Genomic DNA, 16884 nt, shown 5'->3' with positions numbered 1-16884 from the left:
ACACAGCGAATTGTGGGCTAGTAGGCTAGAGACTAGAATTGGTGAAGAACACTTGGAAGATACCATCAAATGTAAAGCCATATTGGAATGTAGGCATAACAAGCATAACATAAGTTGAAGAAGTAAATATTTATGGTAAATATTTTTTAAAAACTTAATTTATCTTTCCTCTTGGATTGTCTATCTGAGCAACAGGTAGACAGTAGATTAAATGGATTTCCATGCTATTAATCATAATAAGCTTCGCCATCATTATCAACAATGCGTCAGGTAAGTGGTTTTAAAATATAAGAGGTCTTAAACAATGTAATCTGTTGTCTCCTCTACTCTTCATCCTGGTGGTTGACCCACTCACAAGAATTTAATTTAGAACGAGCACAATTGGAAGGACTCATACTTAGAATAGGGCCACTTGAGATTAAGCACAAGGTTTCTAATTTGTAGATGACACATTGTTCTTCTGTGAAGCCTCTAAAAACAACATTAGCATGCTCAAGCTCATCCTCTATTCCTTTGAGCTTCTAACTGGCCTTAAAATTGACTTTCAAAAATCACAACTTATTGGGATAGGAATCAACAATGATCAGACCAACAATTACACGCTGATGCTTGGGTGCAAGGTCACTTAGTTTTCCATCCAATATCTTGGTATACCACTTCATTATTCGATTCTGAACAAGAAGCATTGAAACTTTCTTCCGGAGAAAATTGCGAAGAAGCTAGGAGGATGGAAGAAGATATCCTTGTCAATAGTAGGCCATCTCACCCTCATAAACTCGATGCTGAGAGCAATCCATGATTTGGATATTATTGGATAGAAAATTTTACAAAACATACCACATCATCACCAATATATCTGTTATTATCTATATACCATAACATTATCTATATACCACATCATCACTCATGATACATCATCAAAGTAAAAATTTTCATTTATTATGTCACAACAATATCCATATGCCACATCATCTCCATTTAGATGATTTTTATCATATAAATATCTATTTTCGCTATGTACGTATCAGCTATCGTCAATTAGGATTTTCGATGAGCAGAAGTGGCCGAAATTAGAGCAAAGGATCACATTTAAATAGATCGGAAAATACAATGACCAAATTTTAGCTTTTTGAATGTAAGGAATTATCTAAAAAATGCAACGCACTTCAAGGACCAAAACCATAATTTATCCAAATTCTGCATATTATATGAAGATTACATGTGTCTTTATTGCTGTAAGACAAACTGCTTGCCTTTGTCCGTGTAAAAAAAAAAAGCAATGTATCAAAGTGCTTATAAATCAATCTTCTGTGACTAAAAGTAATCTAAATAGCTGGGTTTAAACAAATAAAAATTATAAAAAATATAGTGCACCAATCGAAAAAGGGAATCTATCTATGATTAATGTCAATTTGTGTTAAAACCTGTTGATGCATCTAACTGATCTCTTGTCATGTAGCAATACCAGAAAGGATCTATATTATATCGATCTGCAAGTGAAGTATTATTTCAAGACCGGTCGGATAATTACCGACCTCATATTTGATGTTCAAATGATCCGCCCATATCTACATCTGATTGGCGTCGAGAGGACATCGGATGTTGATCGATCTCCCAAAAGCAACAATATAATTCTTAAACTAACTATTCTTCACATGGAACAACTTACGATCTCTCTACAGCTGGTCAATTTGTTATAACCAATGGCTAACAAACTAAGATGGTTACTCAAAACCGCCTAACAAACTAAATCCTCTAAATTAGGTGGTTGCCGATGGCCTAATAAATTTCATCAACGATCTAACAAACTCTCTATATAAAGAGGATAAAGAGATCCTCTAGAGGTAAATCAGAACTGGACTTAGAAGGTAGAAACTTTGCTAGACTTTTAGTTCTCTGGTTCTTCCATTCAAAGGAACTTGAGTTCTCCCACCCTTCTCACTCTATTCAACTCTCTTTACTTTTACTTTTCTCCACTATCTATTCTCGAGTTTTGGTTAACTTAACCATCAAAAGGTCCTAAACTAGAGGATCTTCCTTTGGTTTGCAGATTTCTTTGCAGGTTTTCAAGTAAACTTCATCATTTTGGTTCACCACTAAACTCCAGCTTGATATTGGACTGACCTTTTCATCTTCATCCAGCGCATTGAAGCCAAACAATATGCCAGGACCATGCAATCACGATTTGGGTTGTACCCTTAGTACGAAAGAATAGGTGTATCCTCTTTCACGATGGCATTCATTGGATTGCAGCGTGCATGGATCTCAAAGCAATTTGGACTCCATTACTCATTCACGTGTATAGATTTCGAAATGACAATTATATAATTCAATAATAAATTTGTGCATGGGAGGTGAATATTTCTTTCGTGCGAAGAATACTGTCCATGCAATCAAGCGTGATAGAAAGCTAACTAAAACTGCCAACAAGGGAAAATAAAAATTAAAAAAAAAAAAAAAAAGAGTGAGAGAGAGAAGCTTCGGATCACACTAGTGGACTAACGTGGCTCTCTGCCTCCCTCTCTCTCTCTCCTATGTGCTGTACCAGGTTTTCTCCATCAAAGAACGGATAGAATTCCACGACCTTGTGACACAGACGGGTTATATCCCACAAGCCAATAATTCCTATGGATAGTCGCTTCCGTGCTATGGACCCGTCGACAACCCAAGCCATGCCCCTCCATAATTTTCTATGCGAGAGCCGGATCTACCGCTCATCTGTCTGCCGCATAGCAATTCCTATGCGTATTGCTTTGTTAACTTTCGTGGAAACATCATGACCGAGAATCTCGGTGCGTGTACCGCACCACCTGCTTACGGGGTCCACGTCAGATATTTAAATCGCACCGTCCTTAGTAAAATCAACGGCTGATCTGGTTTCCCCACGGCCGTCGTGGAACAAGGAAAGTCGACGTCTTCCGACAAGTCAATCCGTAGATAAAATCCTGGGAACGTGCTCGCCTTTCTTCGGATGGTTTTGGGATTCTTCGCCGCTTGGTTGTTCTTCTCTTACTCTTCCTCAAGGTATAATACTGGATGATTTTTTTTACCTTTTTTGTTTCGTGTATTTTTATGTGGGAATCGCGCTGCCAGCTTAAAGGAATCTGTTTGCTCCTCCTTTTTTTTGGGGATTTTTTATCGATTTTTTGGTGCAGGCATATTGATTTCTATGTTTTTTTTATAATGATATTGTAGTAATAGCTATGGAGTAGCGATAGGTGTTGGTCAGGCCTATTGGGCTATTGGAATTAGGGTTATTTGGGAATTTGAGTGGATTATTACCAGAATATATGGAAATATTTGTGTTAAAAGTTAGAATTGTGTTTGGTAGATTGGTAGTAATTTAATTCGATTCAGTTTAAGTACTCGGTTAGAAAGCAACATGCAGTCTTTCCGTGTACTTTTGTCCCCAAAATTTGCAACTATTTGAGATATTGGAGTTGGAATTGTTGCCTATCAACATCCCTGGGTTTTCCTTTTTCTTTTGGAGGGGGGGGTGTGGGGGGGGATTGGTTATGAGAAGACCTCAAAGTTCGCTTTCGTTCAAGTGATGGATGAAAAAAAATTATTTTTTTGTTTATTGATGTGAAATCATATGGAAAACTTTGGGCTTTTTATTTCCTTTTTTTTTTAAGTGTGTGGTGAAGAATTTCCAGTTTTAGTGTCATTAGGTCATGCAGTATCCTGTAAGAAGTTCAGACCAATTCTATTAAGTTTGTTCATGATAGACGATGTCTGATAGTTAACTAAATTTTTGCCTTCATAACTAAGAAAACCAGCTATTGTTATCTGGTTTGCTGCCATCATATTGTTGTGTGCTGCAGGTGTCCAAGTGGAGTCATGTACTGAATTGTTTCGCCTTTGTAGCTAAGGAAATCGGATAGCATTAGCTGGTTTATTGTCATCATATTGTTTTGTTCTGTAGGTGTCCAATTGAATTCATGTACTGAATTATGTTTCCTCCATTTTTTTATACCTTTTAATGAAATTCCTCGATTTTCCTAGAATTTTTTATCTGAATTAAGTAATAAGTGAGTTCTCTTCATGTTCTTGTTTGGTTGCAGTTTCTTCTTTTGGGTCATATTCATCAAGCATTTAACAAACTGAGAGTAGAAGATGTCAAGCAGAAGTCATGTGCATTGGTGTTACCGATGCAGGTGTAGAATCCAGCCTCGGGAGCAGGAAATGATCTGCCCCAACTGTGATACAGGTTTTGTTTCGGAGCTTGATGAGACAGAGGATCTTGTGAGCCATTTTGTTGGCATGGGTGCTGATATGGATAGTGACCCACATTATAGGATCATGCAGGCAATCTCTGCCATGATGAATCAGGGGATGATGGGAGCGAACCGTGAGTTTGATGTCCGAGGTAGACCCAATATGTTCTCAGACTTTGGGGCGGAATTTGGCCCTGGTCCTTGGTTCGTCTTCAGGGGCCAGCTTCCTGTTCATTTGTCTGACAACAATGGCTTTGAGGTCTTCATCAATGGGCGGCGTGGTGTTCATATGCGACGAGCCAACATGGCAGACTATTTTGTTGGCCCAGGACTAGAAGATCTAATTGAACAGCTGACACAAAATGATAGACATGGACCAGCACCAGCATTACCATCAGCAATTGAGGCTATGCCCACATTGAAGATCAACCAGAGGCACCTGCATGGAGACTCACATTGTCCTGTTTGTAAAGAGAAATTTGAGCTGGGTACTGAGGCACGAGAGATGCCATGTAAACATATATATCACTCAGACTGCATCATTCCCTGGTTGGAACAGCATAATTCCTGTCCAGTTTGTCGCCATGAGCTGGCACCACAGAGCTCCGGTAGTTACATGCATTCGAGATCCAGCAACCAAAGCTCGAGTAGCAATGGAAATAACAGTGGACGTCAACGCTGGAGGAACTGGTTTTCATTTAGGTGGCCTTTTCGCTCTTCAAACTCAAATTCTAGATCTCATTAGGATGATTAGGTGGGTGCACTTCTGCTGCTATCCATGTATATACTAACTAGATGAGTTATTCCGGATAGTCTTTTGGCTACCAAAGTTATATCCGTAGCCTTTTTAGTTCTGTGGCATATCCTACTTCTTAAATGATAGTTTATTTCGATTGTCCCGCTAGAACTTCCCCATATGCATGGTGGTGTGGAAACATTTTCAGAACTTAGAATTACAAATCCATAGCTAAGGTTGATCAAACAATGAAAATCTTGTGTTGATGTACTCCTTTGTTTACATGTAAATGGTCCTAGTTACTTATTGCTACATCTGCTTTCATTCTTTCCCAAAACCATGATGTGCTATTATGTAGTTTAATGTAATTCTGCCTGCGTGGTAATAGCGGGTTTTTGAATGCTGCATTGTAATGTTTACATGCAGAAAGAGAGCTCAAAATGCTTCTTGATGTTGTGATGGCTTCCTGTTGGTGGCTATATCTGTTTTTATATGCAGGTGATCAACTCATGTTGGTTTTGCTAGTGACATTTTTTTTAATGTCTAGACATTTGTTGGTTGTGGTTTATTTAGACAAATTACAAGTCTGCAACTTTTGAATAGTGACAACTATCCAAACTACTGCCTTGATGGATTCTTGGTTTGGTGAGATAGTACTTGCAATTTACTGCTTCAGTAGCTCACTTGAATTTTACATGCTACTATACTTGCTATAACATTTCTTCTTCATGATCACTGGGCTGGCGGTTGCCTTATAGGTATAAAGTGCAATTCATATGAGACTCCATAAATTCTAGTTAAATGGGTGTTATGTGAAAATGACTTGTCGTATTGTTGTTATTTTGACATAACTCATGAACATTCTAATTCTTTATCAGATGATCTAACCAAGGTCCCATGGGATGGAGTCGTACCAATTCTCCATGGAAGGGGATGCCCGCTGTCCCTCTCTGTCCTGGCAGTAGTTCCAGTCATGCACCCCATTAGATATTCTACGTTTGTCTCTCATACCTTCCTTTCTTTCGTTCTTTATTTCTGTCTTCTTTTTATTCCTTTCCTTTTCTTCTACTTCTTTTCTTTCCTTTTCTTTTTTTTTTATTTTCTCATCCCTTCCTTTATTTGCTTTTTCATTTTTCTTCTTCTTTCTCTTTTCTTTCTCCCTTTCTTTCTTTTTCTTCTCCCTTCCATATTCCTTTTTCTTCTTTTTCTTCTTCCCTTTCACTTTTTTCTTTTCTTTATCTTCTCTAGGTTCCCTTTCACTTTTTTCCTTTTCTTTATCTTTCCTTTCTTTCTTGCTTTCCTTTTTCTTCTTCTCTCCCACATGGATGGTTTTTGGAGTCCTGACCACATCCCAGTCCTATTTTCTTGTAGTAATAGGACAGGATGCCCTTCGGCCTGTTGGAACTTAAAACCTTGGATCTAACACTACATTCAAGGTGGCATTTTGAATTTTGCTACCTACATATAACACCTATGGTTCTTATTCTTCCATAAGTGCTTGTCAAAGTTGCTCTTATTCTTTGATTTGTTTGACCGGTAATGGCTTTTCCCCCTATGCTATTCAAAACCAAGATTCTTTAGTTCATTACTCTCTTCACTACTAGTTATTGTTTTTGGTTCTTTTTTGCATCATAGTCAACACATCTGGGGAATATGTTTAATTCTCATATATCTTCTTCATATATAATGATTCCAGATGCATTTGTATATAGTGTATCTTCCACATCATTTTTTTTTTTATTTGCTTTGCAAGGCTTATATCTATGCAATATCCCTTAACTTGACGTGTAATATGTATTTGTATTTTGAGGCCAATGTAAGAGCTTAATTTATCCTAAATGCTCTCTTTCTAGTTAAAAAAAGACAACTGTCATGGTCTATTTTGATGGTCACTTGGTCGATTTGAGTTGTTGGAAAAAAATGTGAGAAGGCTGGTGTTTACCTTACTTCAGCAACCATGCCACAAACATGAAGCCTTCACCCAACTCCTTGTGTTCAGCTTTCATTATTTATCATATTCTTCCAAATCAAAGCCAGTTTCCTGCCAGTACAATCTGTGTCAAGTCCTCACAATTTTGTTAATAATTTTTTAAGGTTGCCTCCTACTTCTGACCCTCATATGAAACTTCAAATTTCGGTATATAGGAGGAGCTTTATTTTCTCCTTCATTGCACATGCCTTATTGTCATAATATTGCCTCTCCTCTTTTTCAATGGTGCAACTTGTAAGCTTCACTGAACCATTTCTAAAACTGGCCTTCCTATTTTTACATCCTAGTAAGAACTATCATCTCTACACAGTGACCCTATTTATTAATGATATATGGAGACATTTGCTGATAAAATTAAGGTTGCTTGGATTAACTGGAGCGGTGATTTTATGGTGTTATGTGACTGATGGTATCCTTCCAGCATGAGGAAGAATTTATAGAACAATAAGGACCAAGTTTTTTTGTTTAGAATGTTGGGAGGTAAAGAGGGTCCAAGTGAGTTGGACGACTGTGGCAAATGATAAGATGGATCTGTGGCAAAATGAAGAAGAATTGAGTGAGAAATGAGTGTTTTAAGGGAACTGTATACAAAGTAATGAATGATGATGGATTCAGCTCATACATTTGAAGGTCTTGAGAGGAGAGGAACATGTACTGTTTAACATGGATGAAGGTTTTGAGGAAGAATTTGGGAAAGCTTGCATGTAAAATAAGGCGATGTGAAGCCAATCCATGTAGTTGGGACAATGCATGATGGTTGTTGTCATTTAGCCATCATTCTGTTGAGCCATCTCATGTGATGTTCTAAAATTCTTCCCAGATATAATGTGCAAAAAACCCGTAAACATACCAAAAGGCGCATATCATATCCGACCACCCTACACCTTCTATTGATTTCTTGGGCTAGCAGTACCTTCTTTCATATGATAGGTCTGAGATAACAATGATTGCTACGTTGGGTGTTTTTTGGCCGTCGAGCTTCAGTGAAATTACAATTGTTTTTTAGTTGTTCCATTAATGTTACATTTTACGTCCCCTAACTGACTAATTTTCTGGTTGATATCTCATTTATACAGAGCCATCATAATTGTAATCTAGCATAAATCCCTATTTTCATCTCCCTCACTCAACATTATTTTCTCTGCAAGTACCAATTGCTAGTGAGATTTGCAAACTCTGTGGTTCATAAATATATTGATGGCACGGTGACATCCTTCGATGTGTCTATCCATTGCTCGAGTTCTTGGATCTTTTGAAAAGTATCTACACACTCATTGTTCCTGCATATTTTTGTTTGATGATTAGAACAGAACATTTCAGCACACAATTCTTCCTTGAGGCCATCAATAGTTTCTTCTTGGTGTTAAAAATCTTCTTCATCAATTGTTGTGACAACAAAGCAAGTTTGATGTTGGCCTTAGTATCCTAAAAGGGAAATTGGCTCTTGATGTTGATTGCCACAGTCTTGGTTGACTTCCATTACCCTTCAAAAAATATGAAAGCATGGCTGACAGAACTTGAGCGTGTGGATTGCACTTGTGGCATGTGAGAGTTGAAGGGGCAGTGGAGGCAGGTTTTAAGGACGATCTGAGAGGAGAGATTGTTATTCTTAAAGAAATGTATGGTTTTAAAATCTGTGGCTCAATTTTTATAGATCCATTTTGTTTTTAAAATACTTAAAACTGGCCAGTTCACTATAACCGAACTTCATGAAATGATTATGTGTATCTTTAACTTATTGCTTATTGATCATCTAAGGAACTTGATGCTTTCTTTGTGTATGTTCAAAAGGCTTTCATTTAAACATCTCCAGAGTGTCAAATCTCTGTTAGTAGCTTTCTTCTTCTTTATTCTTCTATGGTATGAAATGTGATCCCATGACACCGAGCAAGGTTATATATCCCGTGGTACAAAGATGTCCTAGTTTCTCCATGAAATGAGATATCCCACTATTTTGTTCCGCAGTTCCGGTCATACATCCTGATAGATATCCGCTATCTTTCTCCTCTTTTTCTTTCTTTTTTTTTTCTTCCTTCTTTTCTTTCTTTTCCTCTTCCTTCATTTCTTTCCTTTCTTTTTTTCTTTCTTTTTCTTCTCCATTCCTTTCTCTTTTTTTTTCATTTTTCTTGTTCTTTCCTTTCATTTTTTTCTTTTTTTATCTTTCCTTCCCTTTCTTCTTTCTTTTTCTCTTGCTGCATGGATGGATTTCAGTGTCCCAAACCCGCCCCTATCCCTTTTTTTCATAGGAACAGGATGGGACAACTGCGATGCCCCCTATCCTATCAGGATGTAAAACCTTAACACCGAGTTCAAGCATGTCTTTTAGATTATGATTTCTTTGAGCTGACGGGAAAATGGGACCTACTTTGAGCAACAGCTGGACTATTAGATAATAAAACTCCCTATCAGGCATTGGCCAGCCATTTGCTGTGCCTTTTTTTTTTGTCTTTTGTATTTCAAGATATAAAGTTTTCCTTGAGTAACAAAACTTGGGAGTGGTACCCTTCCTTTGGTTTCCAAATGAAACTTACCGTATGAACAAATGGCTTCATGATTTTCTAAAGTTAGAGGGGCTTGGATTTGCATGGCAAGGCTTGGTGGAGTTATTTCTGTTACAATCTTGGTGGACATACTGTCAAAGTGTTTCTAGAAATGGTTAAATGGCAGGTTAAGTGTTTGCTTTCTTCCATTGACAGGAGCTATTTTTTCTTTTTTGTTTAAAAAGGAATCAAAGACAGCCCCGAATTATATCCAACCATCCAGCAACGGAGCCATAAAGAGTAAGTCATATTATCGGGCAACTCCATCCACAGCAAGGTCTCATTGGTCTTGGTCGGGGCCATCGATCCATAGAGAACAGGGTGGCTTTCAAACTGAAGCACATGTAGTAAGGTCTTTCTGTGTGCATACCAACCTAAGTTGGATCAATGAGGATGGTGTTATCTGACCTCTTAATTGTTGATTTCCCCATCTGAGGACTCTGTCGGCTTTGTCTTTCCTTTCAGCAGAGAATATGATGGAAAAACGAAAGGGGATATTTGTTCTTATCCATCCATCCATCTGTTCATTCATTCATGAAGGTGCATGGTTATGACAGTTATAGAAAAGTTGGCTTTCTGCAGAAAATTCAGGACTTCATTTATATCCCCTTCATTAGTAATGATGTTCTGTAAAATCTCCATGGGGCATAGTTGATGAGGCAGTGGGGGGAGGTTTCTGGAAGCTTGCATATAATAGGAATTCAAGGAGCATTGTCATTGATACTGATTTGTTAAATAAAGCTGTAAAGTGATAATTTAGATTCTGTTTGACATTACTTTCAGGTTTCCTAGTCACTTGGGATTTTGAAAACAATTTTCAAAAAAGTCAAAAAGTAAAACAGGTTATCGTCCAGCCTAGGTTTCTGTATCTTCAGAAATGAAAACAAAAAAACAAGAAACCGAAAGTGATGCCAAACAGCCCTTAGCCACTTCCAATTTTCTATTCCTTTTTTCGTTTGGTTACAGAGCCACTTCCAATTTTCTAAGAACCAGCTTATTTTTAGTCTCAGCTGCTCGATTGTGTGAATTCATTACCATTACCTGTGATGCTTCAGTAAAGGTACACTTTTGATCCGTTACAATGTACAACAGTCTGTTCTCTACCTGTTACTCTTTTACTGTAGTTAAGTTGGATGTTATGATGGCTCTTCAGACAATTTCAAGGCAACCAGTGCATCTAGGAAGTTATATGACAGCATGCAGATCTTGGTTCCTTTTTTTTTTGATGAATGACCTTTGTTCTTGATGCTACTGCTGCTTGCACCACATGCTTGTAAAGATTTTGAGGAAAGTTGCTGGTATTCTTTTCTCCATGGTTTCTCAAGTTTTGCATCATGTTATGTCGACGTAATTGCCGAAGGGTAGGTTGCAGCATTGATATGATTGACATGGAGATCAGGTGATGTGAAGGACTTGTGGTTATGAGTCAAGCACAAGTTAAATGGTCCAGAGGAAAATTGTGGATAATTCAAGCAGAAAATACATGCCCAGAGGAGACTTGCGGGTAAAATTATTTAAAATCCATGATGAGATGCAGTCAACTTTATGTCTCTTGGTGGTTGTACCAAAGAACTCAGACCAGACCCTGCCATGGACAAAAGTTGTTTCAGTTATATGAAATGAAGAAAGATTTAGAATGGTAAATGACAAGAAAGGAAAGGCCCCCAAATACTTCGTTAATAACATTCCATCAATCTTGGGACAAGCTTGCATCGGCCATCCTTTCTACAGGCAGCCTTTGCTTCTAAAGTTCTGTGCTCTCTAAAAATGACGAGCCCTACCATCGAACAGCCTAGCCACAAACTGGAGGTTGAATTTGAGGCACGTCAAGAAAACTCTGTTCATAAATAAAAGCCACAAGGCGAGAATGAGTCATCATAAGCACGAGGGTATCTGATTACCATATGCCCGTCAGCGCATTAGGCCAGGTTGGGAGAGGGCTAACTCCATTTTCCAGCAAACTGTTGGACTATGACACAAGTTATAAAATTACACCATCTTTATTTGAAGACCGAAAACCAGGTGAGCTATCACTAAAACGTGAATCCTGGTTACGTGGGAATTGCTTGCTAACATTGCCAAAACAAAGAAAAAAAAAAGAGAACAGAAGAACTAAAAAAAAAAAAAAACAAAAAAAGAATGTGACAACTGAAAACACTTGTACTGATTTGGCGCTCCACAGAAAATCTCTAGGATCACACTTTTGAAGCAAAATAGAAGCTACAAATAGAGACCACCCACTTCAATTAATCCAGACACTGAAACCTTGATTGGTGTCACGAATGCAATCTGGTATTGTTAAACCCTTTTCCATAACATAGGAAGAAAAAATCATTCACTTCTGTTTTCACCAATACCAGCCTACCAAGATCCTGGCTCTGATCTTTATACAGAAATTTGTCATCTCATGCTGCAACACCTGATAGCAGGCCAAACACTGGTATGTATATAGCCGCAAAAATTAAAGGTAAAAGCACCATTACTACTAATACAACGCAATTGTCCGTGCGACTAACTGGTTAAGCAGCAAAGACGGGCAAGGATTCAGCCTTCAGACCACACAAGAAACACAAAAGCAAAATCTAGTCGCTATTGAACAACAAACAACTCTCCAGAGATCCCGCATCAGTTAGTTAACTCCATGATTGCAGTAACGATGTCCCCATCTGCAGCTTTGAGTGCTTTGACAGCCTTGGACCTTGAAACTCCAGCCTGTGTCATAACCAGCTCGATGTCCTTAGGCTCAACCCCGGTCTCATCAACTTCTTCGTCATCCTGGGCCATGGCAGATGTCTCAGGCTTCGAAATCACGTGGCTCAGATCAGGTGCCTTAAACTGTTCAGCAGCCTGGGTCTGCAGCTGAGAGCTCAGGTCCTCAATCTTTGCCTCCCCAAATATAACATAGGTGTCCGAGGTCGGACTTTTAAAAACATCTGGCTTCGAAATGACAAATAATATCTGAAAGTTAAAAAAAAAAAGAAGTCAAATTATACACAGATTCTGCAAATAAATGATGCAAGCAATAATGATAAGCTGGGGATTGGGAAGTTCACATTCTTGCTTTTCTTTACGGTGACACGACTGACACCAGGAATAGGTTTCATCCCAAGCTTCAACATGGCTTTACGGCTCTTCTTCTCACTTCTGCTCTGCTTTGATCTTCCACTAGCATCGCCTGCTTGTCCTGCAAATTAGTTGATAATCAGTAAAACATCAACTGTCTATAAGCCAGAATTAAGGACAAGTGAAGCCGGTAGACAACTAAGGCATCTTGGATACATTGTCATAGAAATCATGACATCATAACATCAAGTACAAAGCAGCAAACAGGTTATGCAGTAGCTAATCATTCGGCCAGAAGTGTATAAAAGAAAAAAGTTTGCAACCGGGCTGCATCTCTGAACAAGTGCAGCATCACCGCATGCATGCATGAGAAAAGTTGGGAGATGGTTGTGCGAGGGAAGTTTAGCACATAAAACAGGCTATTTAGGGCCTGCAGATGCATATTAGGAACTTAGGAGTCATTCCCCCATCTTAAAGAAAAAATTGTTGGGGGATGGAGGCTGGCCAGTTTGTTTTTTTTGTCTTCCTTTTCTTTTGAATATGCCATGAAGTTTTGAATGAAATTTGAAATATTCTTATCTTTTCTATTTCTTTCCAATAAGGAGTCTCACACAGACTAAGTATACTTGCAGACTAGCTATTCCCTGATGGGGAGGAGGTGCCAACTACAAAATTTTAGAATGAGGAATTTTCAAATAATATAGTTAATAATACAACTTAACCTTTCTGTTGCTCCTTTTCCCCTGCCAGAGACCTCCAGATCTATCCAACTTTGTTCCCTGTTCCTCTAAATTTTTCTCCACAATATCAAAAATGATTACATATCTGATTAGGATTTTGTCCAATATAACATCACCTTACACACTCAAAATCATCCATCAAAACCCCGCATTGCAACTAATGCTAACCCATAGAAAGCCTGGCCTCGACTTCCTAGTTGCCTTCTTTTCCATTCAGTTATTTTGAGCCATTTCATCAAACCCATTAACAGAAATGTATTTAAATAGCATACAAAAAGGTCCGACAGGTGCATGCAAAAGGAAGCAAATATATGTTGGTAAAGTGCAACTAAAAATATGTTATATGAAGCACTTCCAAGGGAAAATGGGTGGGTCTTATTGTTGGCGTCTTGAGGTGCCATGATTAAGATATCAAACAATGAAGAAGACTGTTAATTTCTTATTTTAATTTTCAAAATGAATGAAGCTCTTCACTCATAGACTACACAATTTTCAAGGCACTATTTTTCTTCAACTCAGCAAATGAATAGGTCACTAAGCTGTTGAAGTGATATCATTTTTCAACGCTTCAAAACTGAAAATACTACTGTGAAATGTATAATTTCTATGAGCTTTTTCCTACTTCAAGCTTGGGTTTATGGGTTTCTAGTAAATTAAATGGAAAAAGTTTCAAGAGTGAGGTATACAGGAAAAGGTTTGAGTTACCTTCGGCGTCATCCTCATCTTTGTCATCATCATCCTCATCATCTTCATCGTCATCCTCATCTTCAACCACAGGCTCATCATACTATACCGAGAAGTCAAATATAGAGAAGTCATATAAAACTTGACTACACGAAAGTATATAAAACTCAATAAAAAACGAGAGGAGAATAGAGACAATATCTTTGACATCGCTCTAGCTGAAAGAAAATTTGAATACAACAATAATGAGCATATTCATGTCAATATATGTAGGGAATACAATGAATGTGTCCTCTCTTTCATAATACATAGGATCCTGGGATGCTAAGACATGCATGGCATCATGCATCGAGTTGTGCGGCTATGCATGGTTTACTAAGTTATCAACAGAGAGGAAGGAGCAGAGGGTGAATATCAAGAGGTAAACATTAATCTTCATCACTCTTCTGACCACTATCAAATTAGTTCCCCAAGAGAAGCACCATGTGAGATATCATATATAAAGATGACAAAATTAAAGAATGTCAAGGAAGCACTATCATGTTTGTTCTTGCTTTTTAACTGGAGAAACTATTGGTTCAGATGTTTGGGGATTGCTTCAAAGTACACTTCCACAATTCCACCAGCCTGACACTGCAAGGTTTAATGCTTCCTACATGGAAATGGCTTATCTTCATTCTGTTTGCTTTTGTGATGCATTTCCCATAAAAGCAATTTCTTGCAAATTTATATAAGCAAGTGAATTCCTTAGATGAATTTCTACAATTAAAGAAAAGTGAACATGCATCCAGAAAAACACACCATCCAGTAGGACAAGTCAAAGGGAGCAGCATTAAGACCAAAAATTTTACTGTGCCTCTAATCCTTTTATTGCCTTGGATCATTCAATAAAATAACCAAGAAGCTATTCTCAAAAATGTATTATTTGTATAGCTACTAGCTCTCTTTTACTAAACTAGGAGAACTGCCAGAGGATGTGTAGACACGAAAAAATAAAATTGGCATATTATCATCAATATCTCTAGTTCCCAAAACTTTAGAACCATTTGATCATTAAAAGGAATCCTCGCAATCAAAGGATGATATGAATCCACTCGTGCAATTGACTCACTTCCACTTATCTGACCAAGATCTGTTTGCAATTATGATGATAATCTTTTTAAAAAAAGAGAAAGGAAGACCATCTTATACCATTTATGATTATGTTACAGAAACATTTCGTATGAAATTAGCAATTATAGTATGGAGATTTCAACGATAACCTGATAACTAAAATTTATTTTTACAAAAGATCAAGAAGCAAATTTGTCTTGTATTACGTCGGAAGATCTGAGACACCACATTGATGGCATGCATGTGTTCGAAATTTTACTCTCTATTCCCTGATGCTTCAAAGCTCCAATTTAGCATGACACCTAAAACTGCTGCTGCAAAGTACAAAACTCCGCATAATTGTGTTTAACATTTAAACCATTTACGGTTATTTTCTCTGAGATACCAACAACAACTTCACTTCATATATATTAGGCAATTCTCAACAGGCTATACCGTAGCAATTTCCTGCAAAACTCCCAGGGAATTCCTCTTCCTATACGAACCAATCCCAAAAACTGGCCGCACTTTAATTTATAATGGAGTAAACCGAACCATCAAATAAGTGGATCATGTTAATTTTGACATTTAACATTGTCATATGCAGACATCTCCGCTCTTCTTCCACATCCACTTCTAACTCAAAGTACTTAGAGCGAGATAATACGGTTCTATGTCTCTTCCGATACTGCTTTGTCCAAAGCTCCTACTTTTATTAATTTATTTAATGATTGGACATGATCTCAATTTGCTTGAGGTGCATATATCATCATTCTATCGATTAGAAAAAAATTGCAAATTAGGTGACAGCAAGCTTATATTATGCGTCAAGGGAGATCTTGAGCAACATATAAAAAGGCATATTTCCAAATTAAAATTCTAGCAAAACTTCTACATTCCCAGCAATAATAGAAGAGATCGGAGCAAAGATCAGATTTTTAAGAAAGAAAAGGGCCAGAGATTGAACTTTTAAGGCTGCAGAGATTAGATCTTACAAATATTCAGCACCAAAAGCAAAAGAGAGGAGAAATAGAAGAAAATAACTGATTCAGATCGAGGAGGGTGAAGAGGAGAGATGAATGGAGACGAGGTGAAGAGGCTTACATCGATCTTCTGCTGCTCGAGGTGAGCAGCGAGGAGCTCCTCTTGCGTCTGGGCGGTCATGGCAATGCGATCGGAGGAGAAAACGGAGAGGGCGCCGCTGAATGAAAACCCTAGGCAAAACCCCAAATCCCAATAGGGGGTTGGCCGAGCGCAAGGTAGATGCATTTATATCACCTCCACGACTGCCCTGAAATTACCAAGTTGCCACTGCTTCTTGGTTGTCAGTTTACTGCTCTGTGGCTGGATCTAGAAAGAGAATTTCTTTGTGCACCGTCCTCCGGCGTAAAAAATACATACCATTCAATCATGTTGGGCCATATAGTATGATTAATAATATGATATAATTTAATATTTTTTAATTTTTTTAATTTTTTTATAAAATAATTATTTTTTATAAAATAAGAAAAGAATAATATATATTTCTTATGACCTTATGTATTGATTTTTCATGAATATAAATGATTTTCTGAGGGTATATATAATATTTTGAATAATATATATATATATATAGAGTTGTTCATTCAGTTTTAACTAATCTGATTTCACTCGATCTGACTCAATCTGGTCCGAAAATTAAATAATAAAAAATAAAAATCGAAAATTGATCCGAATAAGAGAAGAATCGAATCGAAACTGAATCGAGAATTTCGATTTGGTTCAATCTGATTATTTGATTTTTTTATATTTTTTTAATTTTTAATTATCTATTTTGGATACA

The 16884-nt window shown here is 37.5% G+C and overlaps 2 protein-coding genes across 2 annotated transcripts; one reads left to right on the top strand and one right to left on the bottom strand.

Moving 5' to 3' along the window:
• The first annotated feature begins 2869 nt into the window (after nucleotides 1–2869).
• On the top strand, nucleotides 2870–5265 carry LOC105045321 (E3 ubiquitin-protein ligase RZF1). The gene is made up of 2 exons (XM_010923559.4): nucleotides 2870–3024; nucleotides 4065–5265. Exon 2 carries the CDS (start codon nucleotides 4117–4119, stop codon nucleotides 4960–4962), a length of 846 nt encoding a protein of 281 aa, XP_010921861.1. The 5' UTR covers nucleotides 2870–3024; nucleotides 4065–4116; the 3' UTR covers nucleotides 4963–5265.
• Nucleotides 5266–11778: 6513 nt separating this feature from the next.
• LOC105045320 (nascent polypeptide-associated complex subunit alpha-like protein 1) lies at nucleotides 11779–16323 on the bottom strand. The gene is made up of 4 exons (XM_010923558.3): nucleotides 16167–16323; nucleotides 13992–14073; nucleotides 12537–12667; nucleotides 11779–12441 (listed from the first exon to the last, which is right to left on the bottom strand). The coding sequence occupies exons 1-4, from the start codon at nucleotides 16224–16226 to the stop codon at nucleotides 12109–12111; spliced, it is 606 nt and encodes a 201-aa protein (XP_010921860.2). The 5' UTR covers nucleotides 16227–16323; the 3' UTR covers nucleotides 11779–12108.
• Between the last annotated feature and the right edge of the window lie 561 nt (nucleotides 16324–16884).

Source organism: Elaeis guineensis, chromosome 5 (genome assembly GCF_000442705.2).
Source record: "Elaeis guineensis isolate ETL-2024a chromosome 5, EG11, whole genome shotgun sequence".
Lineage (NCBI taxonomy): Eukaryota > Viridiplantae > Streptophyta > Magnoliopsida > Arecales > Arecaceae > Elaeis > Elaeis guineensis.
This window is presented reverse-complemented; position numbering and strand designations above follow the sequence as displayed.